This window comes from Drosophila virilis, chromosome 2, assembly GCF_030788295.1.
Source record: "Drosophila virilis strain 15010-1051.87 chromosome 2, Dvir_AGI_RSII-ME, whole genome shotgun sequence".
Lineage (NCBI taxonomy): Eukaryota > Metazoa > Arthropoda > Insecta > Diptera > Drosophilidae > Drosophila > Drosophila virilis.
The window spans coordinates 29,566,996-29,585,849 of NC_091544.1; the positions used below are offsets into that span (position 1 = coordinate 29,566,996).

An 18,854-nucleotide genomic window follows, 5' to 3' on the forward strand; every position below is an offset into this window, starting at 1 on the left:
GCTAAAATTGAAAATGTCTTGTAATATAGTTAGTTTACAAACGATATTTATGGGTTGTAAACGGTTATTCCGAAAGCTATTTTTTCTTCTAACATTTTTAGTTAATAGTCATTTTCGATATATTCCACGATATATCGATAATTCGTAGACATGTTTCCACCCCTGGGTTTGACTGGCCGCCTGGCGCAGCAAGTTGTTATTATAATATAAGATTTTGTTATTCATATATGGAACAGATTTAAGTATATTTATTAAAAAAATAACACTATGTCAAAAATAACAATGAGTCAATTGACGCACCCGCAGCGCGTGCGTTTACTGTACAAAACCATATTGCGGCTGCATCGAGGTGAGTGCAACAATCGAGTAAACATAACCAGATCTTAATTCAAAACATTCCGAAATCAAGGTCTGCCCACAGAACTGCGCGCTTTGGGCGATAACTATGTACGCGATGAGTTCAGGCGGCATCTCAAATGCAATCCCATGGAGGCACAACTCTTTATGACCGAGTGGGCTGTAAGATTTACGTAAGCGTGTTCAAAGCTTTCTGATTGCCACGCCTCTTCTTTTAGCGCTACGCCTCCACCATCACAAAACAGCTGGGACTGCGCGGCAAACCGAAGGGAGAACTGGGCGAGCCACTGGATGCCCAGTCTGTGGAAATGCTCAAGGATGACCAAGTAGTACAGCTATACGAGCTAATGCTGGCCACCAAGGCTCTTAATGGCGATACGATTACGGCAGATGATGTGAGAGGCAGTAATCAATAAATTGTAGTTTTATTATTAGTTATTGTTTTTCCAATATTTTGTATTCGTATTTAATACCGTTCTCCTCCTGTACACCATGTGGCGTGTCCTCATCGAGCGGTACCTCATGAAAATCCGCCGGTATATTGGGAAAGAATGTGTCGCATTCGAACTGTTCTTGGATTTTCGTAATATACAGGCGATAACAACGCGGCGATGCCATCGCCTCCTCATACACTCCGCTGCCGCCCACAATCCAAATGTTCTCTATCTGATCGCACCAAGGCTCACTTTCACTTTCCAACATTTTCATCGCCTCCTCCAGACTGCGGCACAACAGCACATCATTTGGTAGCTCTGCCCTAGACATCGTCGTGCTGAGCACAATGTTCAGGCGGTCTGGCAGCGGTCGCTTACTGGGCGGTACACCAAAATAGGTCTTCCGGCCCATGATGACAACATTGCGCTTCGCGGGATCTCTAGTGCGTTTCGTCGTGCGACTAAAATACTTGAGTTCGGATCTGTCGATGGAAAATGTTAAATATATCAAACAAATCAGAATGCGCATGACTTTGAAACTTACTTGAGACGCCAGGGCAGATCGCCCTTGAGGCCAATGCCAAAGTTTTCGCAAACTGCAACAATTAAATTATACCTAAGCATCTTGACAGTCTGATTCTACTAATTGAGATAATACGGATGCTATCTTTATATCATTAAATTCAAACACAAGTTTCATGGGAAGAAGCAGATCAGTTATCGGTCTAATTTTCCATGACGTTGTGTGATGGGCGTCAACTTAGCGTCGATTTTTGGTAATTGGTATCGGAAAAGGAATCGGTGACTTTTAAATGCATTTATTTATGTTTTTAAGCACAGAACCTAATAAATTTAAATGCAGAATTGTACAAAATTAAATTATTTACTGCCTACATTCATTTGTTTTTGAATTTTAATTTATAATATGGGTAAACCAAGGGGTTGAAATATTAGGCTTCCACCATTCCATAAAAATCGAAATTTATACACACATAATTTAAATTGAATTGGTTCCCGCCCAATTCTGTACAAAATTGTTCAACACTGATGCCAGGCAGTGCTTTAGCTCACGTAGGAACTAGCAGTTCGATAGACTTTATGAATGAACTATATGAGTTTGGTTTACAATTAATTAATTAATTTTAAATCTGTACCCTCCATTTATTTAAAATTAGTGCCTAAAGCTTCCTAAATATGTACTTACAATAGGGTATAGCGTGCATTGAGGTCCATTGTCTCTGAGTTAAGAAATAAGGGCTCGAAGAGAAGGTTGATTTTTGCGGTCATTTTATATGGGGCTGACGTGGGGGTTGTTGCACTCTTTTCCAAATATCTTAAAAATGGGACCGACGATTTTAATCAAATTTTCACAGTTGGCTAGGTGAAACTCCAGGCTTTAATCGTGTATATGCGGTTTTCGGTGCCGTTATCCCTAAATTTAGATATTTATGGAATGGTGCAAACCTAATATTTCAACCCCTTGGCTTACCCATATTATAAATTAAAATTCAAAAACAAATGTATGTAGGCAGTAAACAATTAAATTGATTAGGTTCTGTGCTTAAAAACATAAATAAATGCATTTAAAAGTGACCGATTCCTTTTCCGATACCAAGTACCAAAAATCGACGCTGTCACCGCCGCTAATTTGACGCACATCCGATAATTACAGTTGATGTTTATCGGCTTATCGGTTTACCACTTATCGCACATTTTAGGTATTCAAACTTGGAGTGTTTTCTTTATTAAAATGCCAAATCTTCACATTAAAGTGTCGTTTAGTACTACAAAGATAGATATATTGACTTGCACTTTTACATAGTAAGTATATTACTCTGGTCCTCCGATTAGCCAATAGGTTTCCATATCCCCTTTGCCCTTAACTTTCACAAAGCCGCGCGCCTCCACTTTGTATCCCACTTCCCGCACCTTCATGGCCGTGTAGTTGGACAATTGTATCTTCCAGGGATCGCAGCTACTTTCCATGCGCGAGGCCGTATTCACAGTATCCCCAAAGAGGCAGTACCGTGGCACCTTCATGCCAACTACACCAGCTACCACTGGACCAGAGTTGATGCCCACACGAATAGCCACGTCTGGCAGATTATGGGCCTTGACCTTCTTAATAACGCGCAACGCCAAGTCGCAGGCGTGTTCCGCATGCAGAGGATTGGTATCCGGCGCTCCAGACACGGCCATATAGACCATGCCCACGGTTTCTACCTTATAGACAAACGGCGATATGATCTCTTCGTCCAGAGCAGAGAACACCTTGTTTAAGGTGTTGACAGCCTGCATGGCTTCCTGTACATTGGTTGAACCGCTGTCATAAATATTCATTACTTCAATGAAAATGACGGAGACCTCCTCAAAGCTTTGACAAACGTGCTCTTGTCCCATTCGCATTCGCTCGGCAATGGGTCGAGGTATCATGGAGTAGAGCAGTTCGTCACCCTGACGCTTCCAGGAATCGGCCAACTCCAAGGACTTTTCCAGCTCATCGGATCGCTGCTCCTCCTTCTCGAACATAATTTCGAGCTTGGAGCAATGCTGCCAGCCTGCCATGACCAGCTCGCGGCTCAGGCCATGTGGATTGAGATCATTCAGGTACAGGCCGATGCCATGCAGCTCGTCCAGATTCTCTATCAAGGGGCTGCACAGAAAGATCAACGAGTCGACATCCTTGATATAGAACATCTGACCCTTGAGCAGAATAGAACGGAGACCTACTGAAGCCCTGCGCAGTCCTGTGGCTGGATCGATTTCCTTCGTTGCCGCGGCCGCTTCTTCTTCATCTTTTTCATGCTCCTTTTCAAACTCCTGAGCCTTAGCCAGTGCCATGGTCTGTGCCTCGTTCAAGCTCGAGTCGTCGTAGTTTTCATAATCTATGTTGAGGGCCGCATCATAGGCGGCTCGACTGTGCCCGGTGCGTATCAGCTCCATCTCGAATAGCACGGTTCGCATCTGTAAAATGGTATCCCAGTCGATCTTGGTGTCTTTTGGCCGCCGGCAGTTGAACACATCCATGACATGTGTGCCAATAAAGCTCTTGGGATTAACGCCCGGATTATGCAGTATCCAAGTCTCAATTATCTTCTCGCCAGCCAGCGTTATTTTCATGTCGTGATTTAAAACAATCGTAAAGGGAAACAGCTCGAGGAACACATTCAGGTCCACCGACGGCATCTTAAGTTGCGATGGATGGGCGACAACGTTCACACGTTGGGCCATATAGTCGCGGTTGTCAAAGTCCAGGCGATACTTAACAATGACCGTTAAAGGACCGTCCGATAGCTTAATAGGTCCCGCGGTGCCACCGCATATATCATTCTGACTCTCAATAACATAAGCTGTCATTTCCAGGCCATAGAACTCCCTGGCCACCTCCGTCATCTGTCCAATGAGATATTTGGACATGCCTGTGCGCCCGCTGCGATATAATATAACCGCTCCATTGTCATCCATATTGGTCAGCTGCATGCTGGGCGATTTCATTTTCGGATATGTGAATCTCATCTGTAGATGTATATTATCGATGGACTGCAGGAAATCGCAAAAATAGCGACCCGTCGAGCGTATCATCTTGTCATAGCCAAAGTTACTGAAGAAGCGCACGAAACATTTGCCAAAGAAGTTCATGCAAAAGTCAAAGGACTCGCCCGTACAGGCGGAAAGCGCTGCGGCAATATCCGGCATCAGCTTGTCCGGATATATCTGATGCGTCTTAAAGCTATTGTGCTTACAATCGACTATCTGGCAAATCTTCCTCCACGTCTCCATGCCGTATTCCTCCTGTATATAGTGCTGAACGCTCTCGTATAGCATTCCGTACATGATGAAGGCTGTGGTTTCTTCAGTTTACGTGGCACCCCTGCGGGCTAAGGCAGGATACGACGAGTGACTGGGCGGGCAGGTGCTTCTGTGCGCTTAAATTGTTTGCGTCAAGTTTATCTGTAACGAGAAAAAGTTTGTAAGCGCATAATAAGGGTAGACTATTACAAAGTTTTTCCATTATTCAAAGCGTTGAAAAAGAACTTAAGTCAATTTGTCTGGGATTACCGAAAGTCAAGTCTTTGATATTAGATTAGGCAAAATAAATTGGATACTTTTGAGCATTAAGTTTTTATATATTATGGACCTGCAAATATTTTATAGTTATAAATAAATAAATTAAGTAGATTCGACACAGCCCATCGATCTCTTATCTAGAACATTTAGAACATTGATTGATGGCTGATTAAGTTTATTACATTAAGATTATACGCACGAGTTGTTAACCCGTTAAAACACACTGCTCTCAAGCATTAAATTGAATTAAGGATTTGACAAATGTCTGATGTGCATCCGCAACCATAACATAGGGACACATAAGGACGCTGCTCGGTACATAAACTCAGCCAAGTATATCTTTCGCGGCACATGCACAAAAAGTTAAGAGGCTTCGGCGCAAATACATATATCTTTTGATTTATGGCTCTGGCAGTTTAATTTGGTTTTACTTTCGCGCTCGCCTGCTTGCCAGGCTGCCCCGGTTCCCGTTCCAGGAGTCGTGTCCTGGCGCCTGTCACGTTCACAAAGCAACAGCAGCTCGTTGTTTCTTAACTTATTTCAGTTGCTTTCGCTTTAGCTCTTGTTAATTCTTTTTGTTGGGCTCTTTTATTTTTCAATTTGCCCTTGTAAAACATTTGTCAAACCAATTGAGAAGCCATCAATTTTGAGCGCAATTAATACGGCGGGCTTTTAATAAATTTAAACGTTGCTAACTTACCGAAAACTTGTCAAACATTTTATGAATTTAATATGGCGCAAATATTTAATTGGGTATATACCAAATTTTAGAGAGTTTTTAAAAAATGTTAATGGCTCGAGCTGGAGCTTTTATTATTCCCGATTTATATCCGTTTAATGCACAAAATTCTTATCAATAAAATCCGTGGCGTGTTTTAAATGTGCTCAAATATTTAAAGATCGAAACCCATAAATAAATAATTCAATATCCAAAGCTCTTCCAACTAAGGTCTTTCGCTAAAAATGTAAATATAAATATAAAAGTACTGGTTTTCTTTATAATGCACAATCTATGTCCTGAATACGTATATAATATTGTTATATTGTAATTGTTTTATGTAAAACAGTTTAAGAAACAGGAACGAAAAAGTAACAGGTAAGAAAAAGCAACACAATATCATTCAGGTGATAGAACCTAATTTTTCATTTTTCTCTTGGTTAATGAGAATAATTATGCTTTAAGCTGTATTAAAAATAGTATGTAGTTAATGCTTATGGATGTTATAGCGCTGTGCAGTTATCATAATATCTCCAAATGTTTGTTTTCTTAAAGCTTAGATAATACTGTTAGCTGCTTAACATAAACATTAGCTTATTAATTGCCTGTTTATTACGCCGAAAAGTGGCTTACATTATGCGCTAAAATTCTCACATAAATTCCATACATATATAATATATGTATATTTGTATGCCTTGCAGCAGATCAAACATTTAAATTACTTCCGTGTGCATTTCAGTTTTAAATTTATCATCGTCGACCTGTGCACACTGTTTATTTATAATTTACAGTTAGCTAGCACAAGCATATGCTCCACACACTCTCACTCTCACTCACACGCACATCAATTTGCCCGGATTTGTCGCAGTTTTGCGTTGTTTAACACTGAGCTTTAGCTGTTGACGCACCGTCGCTCTCGGCAGCTGTTATTGTACTAATTTGTTGTTGTTGCCACTCCGCGCCTAACGACCATGCTTCGACTTGCGGCGACAGTCATACGCATCGGCTTGCCTTGAACTTCGTTCGAAATCGTCTCGTGTGATTGCTTCGGTTGGCGATTTGCACCGTTCGCGCTGCGTCGTGCGAATGGAGCGTGTTTCGTTGGCGTCCAGGTCTTTTATAGCCGACTCCCGGATCAAACACTGCTCGCCATTTCCGCGCACTTTACGCCTTTTTCTTTTCCTCCTCCTTGCAGACACGCACTGCACGACACGCCGCACCGCTCCCGCCCCCGTCATTATCGTTAGTGTTTCATTTCATGTCAATGTGCTCGCCCCCCCCTCCCTAACTGCCCCTGTGGGTTTGATGCCAATTGACGCTCGCTGTTCGATAAAGCATCAAATGAAAGCGAGTTTATTCCTTGCTCCTTTTCCGTTACGTGCTTATGCGCTCTTGGCGTTTCCTACAGATATTGTCCCTTGGCCCTTGTTCCGTTACATTAAAGTGTTACAATAGGGACGGACAGACACACACAAGCTGTAAGGCATTAGTTCTTTGTGTTCGGGAGGGAATCATATTATTGTAATGTAATAGTTAAGAGAGCAGGAAATTGATTTATGTTCCATGTTAAACACATTAAGGACAAATAACATTTTAAACTAATTTAAACATTCATAAAAGCCTAAGGCTGTCACTTGTCCCTACAAAACTATTCTCTAACAACACTATTAGGTACTGATATTGCTGGTGAAGATTAAGTCATTTTTAAGTTATCAAAAAGCTAACTTAAGCCTGGTTTACCAGCAAGTCTATTTAAACCTTCTATGTGAACTAGTTCTCTTATACCAACTCCAGTTCCTTGAGCGCGCAGCCCTGTGCTATTTTCTTACAGTTCATGAAATGTATCATTTTTGAAGCCTTTGCCTTTGCCCTCTGTGGATACGCTTTGGGTCCTGCTGCTGTGTTTAATACTTTGACATTTTCACACATACCTATAAAGCACAGAAGACATGCGTATGTGTGTGTGTGTGTGTGTAAGTATTTGTTATGTCTTTACGCATTTCGAGTTGTGTTTTAAAGCAATTTAATGGGAATTTTTGTCATTGGGTAAACCAAAGTCTTGACAGCAAACGCATCTTTTACCCGAAAAGGATTTGAGGATAAACGCTAAGCAATTTTATGGGACAACATTTGTATAGTCAAACAGATGATGTTGATAAGACTGGATGGGTCCTTAAGCGATTCGAGCTATATTCGATATATTCAGTTTAAGAACAGGTTGAAGGGGCCAGAGAGCTCAAATTGCGAACGTTTAAAAGCTACTCAAAATATTATTAATGAAACACAACAATGAATTATTTACAGATAGAATTTCCTCGGAAAGATTATTTTGATATATATACACGCAAACAACTCAACTCGGTCCCTTTCGAAATTCGAACCGGCAACGGAAATTAATTGGCTTAACATAGCTTAAATAGTACGTGCGACTTTGGGCTCCCCTTTGGTCACGCAGAATGTCTTTATTTAATTGCAGTGGCACATCCCAAGGGCCAGGCAGGCGGATGGGTAGCCACAATTGCCACTTAAATTCGCCAGAAAGTATGCTATGCTCTTATGATGAGCTACAGTGTCCGTGTCTACGGGCAGACCTTGACACGCGAACAGCTCATAAAAGTTATTAAAAATGATATTCGGATGGGTACAGCATGTCTGGGAGTACGGTTCGGCGACAGTGCGTTGCCGCTACGTTACGAACACGGACGTCGAGCCATTACGTTTTATGGCACATAATGATAGCAATCGAGTTCATCAAAGCATCATAAGCGGGCTGTGCGGAGGCTGACAACCAGTTTGTGGAATCAGTAAAAAAAGAAATTTGTAAAAGCTAATATTACGTACGTATTTCTTTAAAATTATTAAAGTCTTTTTTACCCTTCTTTGAACAGGAAATACAGAGTCCAATAGGAAACCATCTTAATAAAACATAAAAGTATAACACTAGGAATCCAAACTTCGAACAATCTGGCAGCCTCCGCTAGATGAGTTTACAAAGTAGCAAAGCAATGTGGATTTTATTTCTTTAAGTCTTCAAGTCTAATTTACCCTTCTTTTAACAGGAAAAACAGAGTACAATAGGAAAGCATAATTAAGTAGCTCAAATATACCTTGAGATAGTTTTCCTTATATAAAAGTATAACACTAGGAATCAAAGCTTCAAAAACTCTGGCAACCTTCGCTAGATGAGCTTACAGAGTACAAAAACAATGGACCAGGCATCACTATCTTAAAGCAACTTGAATAGTTTGTTATACTTAACTCCTAACTAAATTTAAAAAACACAGCACAAAAGACGAAAATTCAATTTTAATGCAATTCAGAAAACTCACGAGTGACTAAGAAAAGTGTAAGCAGTGTGCTGATTATTTCGTATCTTTGAAGACTACAAGTGTGCATACATAATAGAGGATTACAATAGCATATAATAATGAGAATATTTCAAAACTTCAATCTTGTGGACCTCCAAGCAGCCAGTAGGTTTCCATTTCACCTTTACCTTTGACCTGAACTGTACCGCGTGACTCAACCTTATAGCCTACATCTCGCACTTTCTCGGCCGTATAGGTGGACAATTGAATCTTCCACGGATCGCAGCTGCTCTCCATGCGTGAGGCCGTGTTCACAGTATCCCCGAAGAGGCAGTACCGTGGCACCTTTAGACCCACCACCCCCGCCACCACTGGACCAGAGTTGATGCCCACGCGAATAGCCACATCTGGCAAATGTAGCGACTTCACCTTCTTGATGACTCGCATTGCCAAGTCGCAGGCGTGTTCGGCATGCAGAGGATTGATATCCGGCGCTCCAGACACTGCCATATAGACCATGCCCACGGTTTCTACCTTATAGACAAATGGCGATATGATCTCCTCGTCCAGCGCAGAGAACACCTTGTTTAAGGCGTTGACAGCCTGCATGGCTTCCTGTACATTGGTTGAGCCGCTGTCGTAGATATTCATGACCTCCATGAAAATGACGGAGACTTCTTCAAAGCTCTGGCAGACGTGCTCATGACCCATGCGCATACGTTCCGCAATGGGTCGTGGTATCATGGAATAAAGTAGATCATCTCCTTGGCGCTTCCAGGAATCGGCCAACTCCAAGGACTTTTCCAGCTCATCGGATCGTTGCTCCTCCTTCTCGAACATCATTTCTAGCTTGGAACAATGCTGCCAGCCTGCCATGACCAGCTCGCGGCTCAGGCCATGTGGATTGAGATCATTCAGGTACAGGCCGATGCCATGCAGCTCGTCCAGATTCTCGATCAAGGGGCTGCACAGAAAGATCAACGAGTCGACATCCTTGATATAGAACATCTGACCCTTGAGCAGAATAGAGCGCAGGCCCTGTGAAGCACGACGTTCGCCTGTCGCCGGATCGATTTCCTCCTCGCTGGGCTCCTCATCCGGATTATCTGCATTCTTCTCAGTTAATTCCTTGGCCTTGGCCAACGCCACATTCTGGGCCTCGTTGAGCAGCATGTCATCATAGTTCTCAAAGTCCATGTTGATCACAGCATCATAAGCAGCCCGATTATGGCCAGTGCGTATGAGCTCAAACTCAAAGAGGACCGCGCGCATCTGTATCAAGGTGTCCCAGTTGATGGTGGTGTCCTTGGGCCGACGACAGTAAAAGAGATCCATGATGTGCGTGCCGATAAACGCCTTAGGATTGGCGCCTGGATTATGCATGATCCAGGTCTCGACAATTTTCTCGCCCGCATGCGTTATTTTCATTTCATGATTGAGCACAAAGGTAAAGGGAAACAGCTCCAGGAACACATTCAAATTGACTGTGGGCATCTTCAGCTGTGACGGATGCGCCGCAGTATTGACACGCTTCGCCATATACTCGCGATTATCAAAGTCCAGCCGATATTTGACTATAACCGTGAGAGGACCATCTGTCAGCTTAATGGGTCCCGCGGTGCCGCCGGAAATATCATTCTGGCTCTCGACCACATAGGCCTTGATCTCCAGCCCATAGAACTCCCTGGCCACCTCTGTCATCTGGCCAATTAGGTACTTCGACATGCCCGTACGTCCACTACGATATAATATAATCGCTCCACTGTCGTCCATGCTGGTCAGCTGCATGCTCGGCGACTTCATCTTCGGGTATGTGAAGCGCATGATCAGATGAATGTTGTCAATGGACTGCAGGAAATCGCAAAAATAGCGACCCGTCGAGCGTATCATCTTGTCATAGCCAAAGTTACTGAAGAAGCGCACGAAACATTTGCCAAAGAAGTTCATGCAAAAGTCAAAGGACTCGCCCGTACAGGCGGAAAGCGCTGCGGCAATATCCGGCATCAGCTTGTCCGGATATATCTGATGCGTTTTAAAGGTATTGTGCTTGCAGTCAACAATGCGACAAACCTTCTTCCAAACCTCCATGCCGTACTCCTTCTGCACATAGTGCTGCACACTCTCATACAACATTCCATACATGATTCAGCAGATTTTATTGTGCCTTAAAAAATGATATATGGAATTTTAGTCTTTAATCCCTTTGGGAAAACAAAACGAAGATGCTATAATTTAAGTGTATATTAATTGTTTATAATTGCTGTAAAAGCTCGCAAAGCATGCCGGCATATCCGACTGTGCAATACTCTGTTCGCATTGTAAATTTAGGTTCTTCGAAATTCTTGTTCGAGGGAAAGAAATGCACAAATTAATATGCTCGATTTCACTTTGTGAACAGTGTATAAGAATCGGACAACTATAACATATATTTAGTTGGTTATCAGTTATTGAAGTCGAAGGAAATTTATTCTTAAAACTGTAGTATTTTGAAATAATTAAATTTAAGATTTTTTGTCATTTTATGAACATCTCGATTGTTTAAGCTTAAGCTAAAATTAATTTTCTATTTAATTTACACACATGTTCACTTACTTAATGTTCTGTTCTGCTTTAAAGGAGCAACAGGTGTGCGCTTTATATAAGTTTAAAATTCTGAGCCCTCTCACTTTTTAATGGCTTGTAGTTTTCCGCTCATTTCCCAGTGGCATTATTTATTTATGGCCTGAACAAAATGTAGCCTGAAATCCTTAATTTAATTTTCACAGGCTTCTCTTTTCCATGCGACCGGCTTCTTTGCCCGAGGATGTTTTCGTTGTTGCTTTTGTGATTTTTTTCTCTTCCTTTTTTTTTTTTTGCCAAATAATTGTGCGTCGTACTGCGTGCGTTTGCGTCCTGCGAATGAACCGCCTGCCTTCGCTGGCCAGGACTTTTATAGCCAGATGCCTGGTGAGCATTTCGTACCGTTCGCTCGACCCACTCGTAACCCTTTCGGGCCTTTCTTCGGCTGTCAGCAGCGACACCCACTCCCTTGACTCACTCGACTGGTCGTTGACAATGTTTCATTACATGTCATTGCTCCTCGTTGATGCCAATTGACGCTTACTTAGTCGATAAAGTATCCACAATGAAGTATCCTTCCTCGATTTTATGGCTTTAATAACAATAGCTCACACGCACATAATGCGTTCTTTGCATTCTTATCTCTTCAATATTTCGTTAAGGGGTTGAGGTCCGTTGGGTGGGGTGTTCCTTTGGCATTTAAACATTCCAAAGTGACGAAAGTTTATATCCTGCGTACAGGTGACATGGAACTACATACAAAAATTTGTCTTTCAAAACCTTTGAGATGTCCTCTACGACTTTGCCTAGAAGTCAATATACGATAAATTGCATTCCAATGCGAATTCTCTAGTTTCTATAGCATCGAAGATCGGGCACACAGGCTGACAGAGAAGAGGGGCAGACAAGCATATGTACACCTAATCACCTCGAGGCTGTCTAAATGCTGCCTGTTGCATATATATAGCACATAGTTAAACAATTTATCAGCTATAATGAATAGGGTTAATCTTCTCTCTCTGTCTCCCTTTTAAATACAATATATACATGAATTATGGAAGTTAGTTATATCATTTATTCTATTGTACAAATGTGCTAACTATTTTTTTATTATTATTTTTTTAAGGTTATTAAAAATTGTCAATTAGCAGCGATAACCTGTTGCATTTGCGGAAGATATGGCAACTCTGTTTAATCAGCGTCTTTGGTAGCTGGCACATGCTCTGTCTCTTTCACATGTTGCATGATTTCCAGTCGGCTGCTCGGCTTTCCACTGCCTGTGCTTGCGACTACATTGCAGCATAACAAACTAAAATTTCTAAAGATCGGAGATATGCAACCTTTTTGGAAGCTTGAAGTTGAGAAAATAACGATATTGTGGATGCAGTTTTGTTGTATGTTTACCAGCACTATAAATAAAATGGCGCGAAACGGTTAAGCCTATTCCTGTTATATATACAAAAAGCCCAACTCCTTAACATTTTAAGTAATATGGTAACGCTTCGGCATCAAGACATTGAAAGTTATAAACAATTTCAAAAAATGTTAAATTCCCGAGATGAACATTTATTTTAATAGGGTTATGGATGATTTAAATAGAAGATAGAATTTGGACATTACACATTCTCAGTTATTCGCTAAAATTGTAAATTGCTTTTTCCAAGCGACATAACATTATAACTGCATGCACATACATATATTCACATACATATATTCGTTTAAAGAATTCTTTGAAAAAGCACCACAAAACAAATCACAAAACACTTTTACAAGTGGAATTTATGCGGAGCACAAAAACAAATGTTGACAGTTGATGACAACGGTAAAGCGTTAAGGACGTTATTTATATTAGCTGCCACGTAGATAACACATACATGCATACATACACAAATACACACACAGGGCCTGGCGCGTGACAGCGCACTTAATTAGGAGCCCCCCCTATTACCTCGCTCCCCGCTGGATGGCATCGATTCGGCAAACAATTCGGAACGTTAATATTTCACTTGTGGCTTATGCGGTTACTAGGATTCATGTTGGCGGTGGGACAACTGCCACGCCCACGCCTACATTGATACAGACAACATACAAATCATGATGTGGCAAATAAGGCTGCATTTATCATGGAAAATGCCCCCAATTGGAGATTTATATTATATATTTATATGAATACAATGTCATTTCTGACAATTACAAAAGTCTAAGCTTTCAGTCCAGCCTATTTGCCCAGGCCCACTTTGTTGAAGAGCTTGTCCTTGACAATTTGTGCCATCAGGCCGTGTATGAGCTCAATTGTGGAGCGGCTGCAGTCGCGCGTTGCCTTGGACAGTTTATCCTCGGATCGCTTCTCATTGACATCGGTGCCTGTGTGTAAAGCAAATTGTTAATTATAAAATACAAATGAACAAATTGAAAAGAACCAAGTGTATGTACCGCGACCTAAAAAGTTTTCACTTTGCTCCAGCTTCTCAGACAAGTCCATGATTTGGCCGGTCGTGTACTCGGTATTGGTTAGGAGACCGGAGCTGCCCAACGTATTGACCCAATACTTGTTCCACAGTGAATCGAGCAGTTTGCGATCCAAATCCGACTTAAAATAGCTTATTTCCAGTGGATAGTATTGCTTGCAATGAACTCCAAAATCCTCAATTTTGTTAAGCGGTATCGTTTGATATTCGGATGGCTCCTCATTTGGTGGCTTGTAGCCTTTTGGATATGTGCGGAATGCACCGAGGCATACCTTGCCAGCGGAGACGGTGCGCACCGGATCCACAACAATGGCTACGAATGGCTCCTGATAGGTCTGATTGAGCATCTGGGTGGACACATCGATGCCCGACAACCAGCAGCCATAGCCTGGATGGCTGTGATACCAGCCAACGGCATGCTCCAACCGTCCAACTTCTTTGGCTGCCTCCATATAGGCGGTCATGTACTCATATGCCTGTGCCTGGGCATTAACGCGCGTCTCAGTGCCCTCAACGGGCAGCGCAAATGCGTCCATCACAATCTGCAATTAAATTTATTTCATGCTGTAACAGTCAAGACAATTGAACATTCGAAACTGGTAAATATTTTAATTACCATTGTGTTGTCCTCCACCTTGCCCAACATTAGACCCATAATCTCCAATGTGCCACCGGAGCGAGCGTGCATGACCATCTTGAGCAGCGCGAGAGCTGATATTTTAATGTCCTTAAAGTAATGTGGATCTTTCTCCCAGGGCTTGGCGTCGATTATCTGGCGCTGTTGTTCGGCATCATAACGAAAAATATCATCGCAGCTGGGCAACGTTTGTATATTATTTTCCAGCTCCCATTTCTTTTGTGCAGCATCAACATCCATTTTATAGTTTATTTTGTGCTGCTGCTATTTTTCCGGCTCGACAATTCTTTATGTTGCTGCTATTGTACTCAAAAGAGTGCACCGTTCATGTGGCAACGCTGTGCCGCATTAACAGACGCCTTTATGCGTTAACACCGTTCATATTTGCGTCAGTTATCGATAATTCCTTTTGCGTTAACAGCTCAAATTACTTTCGTATACACCACTTACTAATCAATGTGAAATATAGTTGCACCGAACTTATAAATTACGAGCTTTACAATTCTTTATACCTACATAAATATATGCATGCGTGAGCCATAATTCTGTAAGGGCATTTGATAGTGTACTTCTATCTGTTAAGGCGATTTTGTGTGTTTTTATATTGTGGTCTCGTGACTTTCGTCAGCTGACATTTTGCTTGGTGTAAGACAAAAACACTGATTAAACGTAACACCAAATTAAACGTAACAGAAGTACAATGGCTTTGCATTCGGCAATCAAAGGAAAATTAATCTCTGTTATTGGAGACGAGGACACTTGTGTGGGATTTCTTCTTGGTGGTATTGGTGAAATCAATAAAAATCGTCATCCAAACTTTATGGTCGTTGATAAAAATACCGCCGTGAGCGAAATCGAAGATTGCTTTAAGCGTTTCTTAAAACGCGATGACATCGACATCATCTTGATAAATCAAACATATGCTGAACTCATTCGTCACATAATCGATGCACACACTTCGCCAGTGCCAGCAGTTCTTGAAATCCCATCAAAGGATCATCCCTACGATGCCAGTAAGGACTCTATTTTACGACGTGCACGAGGCATGTTCAATCCCGAGGATTTGGTGCGCTGAATTATAAAATGTTGCGCTACATATATTTAAAATTGTTCAATGTTTTCCAATACCTTTAACCACAGTGTTTAATCTTGTAAATTGTATGTTGAAAGTATTAAAGCACAAGTGAATATTATAAAAACTTAAAATACCGAATCTTATATCTGGACATATTATTTTAACTTATATTTAAGGCATACATTTATTTATTTTTATCTAAGGCTTCGACAACTAGTTTCAAAATATTTCTCTTCAGTTGATCAGCTATTTGTGGTTTAAGCTGGCGCATTTGATCTGCCACAAAATCGCCAAAAATTTGGGGGGAATTATGATTATGATTTGTCTCGGGCGGAGAATCCGTTTTATCCGATTTGCTTCGATCATTCAACTCCGGCGATTTGTTCAGCTCCTCTTTAGTCTTAACTCCATGCGTGGACGTGGAAAACGAACTGGAGCAGGTGTCCAAATCATCCATGAAATGCATATGGCTCTGTGAAAGCGGACGATTGATAGATATTGTATCATTGATGTTATTCGAAGCCAGGTTTATCTGGAATTTCATTAAAAAAAAAAGAGTTCTATAAAGTATTATTGATATACGTGTGCTAACCCACCGAATTGGCTTTGGACTTGCGAGGCTCGCAGACTTTTTGCAGAAAACTTAATGATTCAAAGTATTGCCATTTGACTTCAATGTTATGATTCGCCTTGGCCTGGTAGCTTCTGTATTGGTTACGCAGATTATCCCACTTGGCCTTGCAGTCGGGCGTTGTGCGATCCAGAGTTTTGGCAATAGATTGAAATGTGTTCTCCCGCAACTTGCTATCTTTGTGGTTCGATTTGCTGAGATCCCACAAGACTTTGCGCTGCTCAACCAGGTGAATTAGCAACCGGACATCGTTTGGTAACCACTCCCGTTCGATTTTTCGTATCCTGCGCGGACGTTTGGTTTCGCTTGTCTCCTGGAGTGTACTTTATATGGTTAAGAACAATTTCATTAAAAACAATTGTGAAATTACCCAATTCAGAAATTCATTATTTCGAGACTCCATTTTTGTTAGGCTTGTTATCTGGCAATGAATGTATGCCCGCACGCGCTTGGACAGTGCTGCCAGACTTAATCGTGAACGCAGACAGTTTTGTATGGCAACATCTGGCTAGGTAGTTGCCAGATCCGTGTTGTCAGCTAATTACAATATCTGGCAAAACTTTGCCAGTTAGATATTAAATTAAATTTCAATTTAATAGAAATATAAAGTGAAATATAATTGTTTATTTCCAGTTTCTATTGTTAATAAATTCAAAACAAACCGATTCTTATAGCCATATTCATGTAGCGCGGCGCTGCCAGACTTGGCCACATTCTCTGACAACATACGTGCGTGATGCTAACAAATTTATGTTCATACATTTATGGCAGACGACAACGAAATATGGCACAGAATTGCCGGCTGTTGGTGCTAAGTAAAATCAACAGATGGCGCCACCAACTTTACAATTCCACATATTTTTTTTATTATTGTTTTTTCATGTTTGTATACATATATATACACACATATGTATATAATTAATCACACGTGCTGAATCTACATAGAAGGGAAAACTTAAGGCCAATTGTAATAATTGTACAACTGAGTACAGAACTCGCCGCTACAGAATCAAAAAATCAACCAGTAATAAATACATACACACACTTGAATTAACTTTGGCTAACTATTGCACGCCACATCGCTCCGTTGAATGGCTGAGCTCTCCCCTTTTTCTCGCTATATTTTGTTCAATATGTACCTTATCTTACCAAGCACCAAGTGAAAGGTGGCGGAGGAGTCTTAACTTAACATTTTCGTCGTCTCTTTCAAATTCCGTGTCTTTGTTAGGGCGCATAATAAAAAATGTATCAACAACTTGGTACACATAATTGTGTTTGTTATTGAGCTGCCGCTGGCGGTTGCTCCCCTGCATCCTGGGCTTGATTGTGCTCTGGCTCTGGTTCTAGCGGCTGTCCCTCGCCACCCCACATAAAGCCTCCGGGACGATCCTCTGCGGGTGCTTGAAAATTGCGTTCGATGTGCTCGTTGAAAATCCTCTTACTGCAAAATACAAATAAAAATGAGATTTTGATTTGGTCTATAGATGTCAAGACTGCAAACCAGGCCCAAACTGAACCGGTTTGTAGCTTACAGAAAATATGGCGTCTTGATCAGTCGGAAGCCGTTGGACAGCTGCGGATAAACATCTTCCAACACATAGTAGATGTGGCCAACGCCCATGCCAATGATGTCCACCCAAACGGTGTTGCCCAAAATCATAGAACAGCATAGCAGCACCCACGGCAGATATGGCGCCTGTTGCATGTAGATAGCAAAATACATACAAATTATATAATAATTCAATGAAATTGCAATGTTTTTAAAACACATGCCTGAAAGTTTAGCACGCCGAAAAAGTTCATGGGCACCATAGGATTTCGCCTGGACCACACATAGACCAGCATTAACGTAAATGCCTGGCCGAGGAACAACAGGTTGACAAAGATGCCAAAGAAGGTCATTAGCACGCCGCCAAATACGAACATCATCACAAAATCGGAGCTGCGACCGCGGAATGAGCCATCCTCCAGCATGCGGCAGTAGCGATATGTGAATACCATATTAAAAAAGAAACTAATGCCAATGGTGCCGAAGTATAGGAATGTGGTGGCCAGACGCCAAATTTGAAATTTTCGCACTATCAATGTGGGATTAAAGTACAGCTGCAGCGGCGACACCAGATCCAAGTGCTGGCAAGAAAAGATAAAAAGAAAAAATATCAGATTCAGGGTACACGTCAGCGCCGATCTGCAAATTATTTGCAAAGGACTAACCACCGCAAGCGTTGTGAGCACGCAGACTGTGGTATAGGCCCGGGTGACTATGGGTATATCCATGTAGAACTGACGCAGTGCATTCATCCTTGGGCTGTTTTGTGGGTGGGTCTGTTTTGGGAGTAGTTGAACGAGTTGCTGTTGTGCGTTTTGTGGTTGGCGCTTTGGAAGCGCAAGCGTTCACATCTGCTGCAGTTAAGTGTCCTGTCCCGGTTGATTGTGGCTTTCAGGAACTGACAGATCGACGAGCTGAGGGTTCTGTAGTCGGTTTTTCAGATTATATTGTTGTTTCCTTTAATTTTTATTTTTGCTGCTTTGTAGCGATAGAAATAATAATGTTATCGTATATCGTATATCGCACCCACAGCCTGACAGAGTGTGACCT

The 18,854-nt window shown here is 41.7% G+C and overlaps 8 protein-coding genes across 10 annotated transcripts; 2 read left to right on the plus strand and 6 right to left on the minus strand.

Moving 5' to 3' along the window:
• The first annotated feature begins 159 nt into the window (after positions 1-159).
• Positions 160-791, plus strand: Sdhaf3 (Succinate dehydrogenase assembly factor 3). The gene is made up of 3 exons (XM_002056346.4): positions 160-349; positions 410-519; positions 576-791. The coding sequence occupies exons 1-3, from the start codon at positions 268-270 to the stop codon at positions 771-773; spliced, it is 390 nt and encodes a 129-aa protein (XP_002056382.1). The 5' UTR covers positions 160-267; the 3' UTR covers positions 774-791.
• On the minus strand, positions 754-1,516 carry Dhfr (dihydrofolate reductase). Its single transcript, XM_002056347.4, has 2 exons — positions 1,336-1,516; positions 754-1,273 (listed from the first exon to the last, which is right to left on the minus strand). Exons 1-2 carry the CDS (start codon positions 1,413-1,415, stop codon positions 793-795), a joined length of 561 nt encoding a protein of 186 aa, XP_002056383.1. The 5' UTR covers positions 1,416-1,516; the 3' UTR covers positions 754-792.
• Positions 1,517-2,606: 1,090 nt separating this feature from the next.
• Gyc89Db (Guanylyl cyclase at 89Db) lies at positions 2,607-4,625 on the minus strand. Its single transcript, XM_015170359.3, has one exon. The coding sequence runs from the start codon at positions 4,623-4,625 to the stop codon at positions 2,622-2,624; it is 2,004 nt and encodes a 667-aa protein (XP_015025845.1). The 3' UTR covers positions 2,607-2,621.
• A 4,019-nt stretch (positions 4,626-8,644) lies between these two features.
• On the minus strand, positions 8,645-11,796 carry LOC6632326 (soluble guanylate cyclase 89Da). The gene is made up of 2 exons (XM_002056350.3): positions 11,478-11,796; positions 8,645-11,049 (listed from the first exon to the last, which is right to left on the minus strand). Exon 2 carries the CDS (start codon positions 11,025-11,027, stop codon positions 9,024-9,026), a length of 2,004 nt encoding a protein of 667 aa, XP_002056386.1. The 5' UTR covers positions 11,028-11,049; positions 11,478-11,796; the 3' UTR covers positions 8,645-9,023.
• A 1,765-nt stretch (positions 11,797-13,561) lies between these two features.
• CSN5 (COP9 signalosome subunit 5) lies at positions 13,562-14,871 on the minus strand. Of its 3 annotated transcripts, none has more exons than XM_015170358.3 (3): positions 14,529-14,871; positions 13,881-14,454; positions 13,562-13,808 (listed from the first exon to the last, which is right to left on the minus strand). In XM_015170358.3, the coding sequence occupies exons 1-3, from the start codon at positions 14,787-14,789 to the stop codon at positions 13,663-13,665; spliced, it is 981 nt and encodes a 326-aa protein (XP_015025844.1). In that variant the 5' UTR covers positions 14,790-14,871; the 3' UTR covers positions 13,562-13,662. The 3 variants fall into 3 exon arrangements, with proteins under 3 accessions (XP_015025844.1, XP_015025843.1, XP_002056387.1); XM_015170357.3 differs by having other exon boundaries at positions 13,884-14,454; positions 14,529-14,870; XM_002056351.4 differs by having other exon boundaries at positions 13,878-14,454; positions 14,529-14,869.
• Positions 14,872-14,971: 100 nt separating this feature from the next.
• On the minus strand, positions 14,972-16,765 carry LOC26531177 (uncharacterized). Its single transcript, XM_015170791.3, has 3 exons — positions 16,626-16,765; positions 16,221-16,568; positions 14,972-16,156 (listed from the first exon to the last, which is right to left on the minus strand). Exons 1-3 carry the CDS (start codon positions 16,656-16,658, stop codon positions 15,809-15,811), a joined length of 729 nt encoding a protein of 242 aa, XP_015026277.1. The 5' UTR covers positions 16,659-16,765; the 3' UTR covers positions 14,972-15,808.
• Positions 15,250-15,755, plus strand: LOC6632328 (V-type proton ATPase subunit F 1). The gene has a single exon (XM_002056352.4). The coding sequence runs from the start codon at positions 15,250-15,252 to the stop codon at positions 15,622-15,624; it is 375 nt and encodes a 124-aa protein (XP_002056388.1). The 3' UTR covers positions 15,625-15,755.
• Positions 16,766-17,305: 540 nt separating the features above from the next.
• Der-2 (Derlin 2) lies at positions 17,306-18,806 on the minus strand. Its single transcript, XM_002056353.4, has 4 exons — positions 18,470-18,806; positions 18,029-18,385; positions 17,788-17,951; positions 17,306-17,696 (listed from the first exon to the last, which is right to left on the minus strand). Exons 1-4 carry the CDS (start codon positions 18,554-18,556, stop codon positions 17,534-17,536), a joined length of 771 nt encoding a protein of 256 aa, XP_002056389.1. The 5' UTR covers positions 18,557-18,806; the 3' UTR covers positions 17,306-17,533.
• Positions 18,807-18,854: the final 48 nt, after the last annotated feature.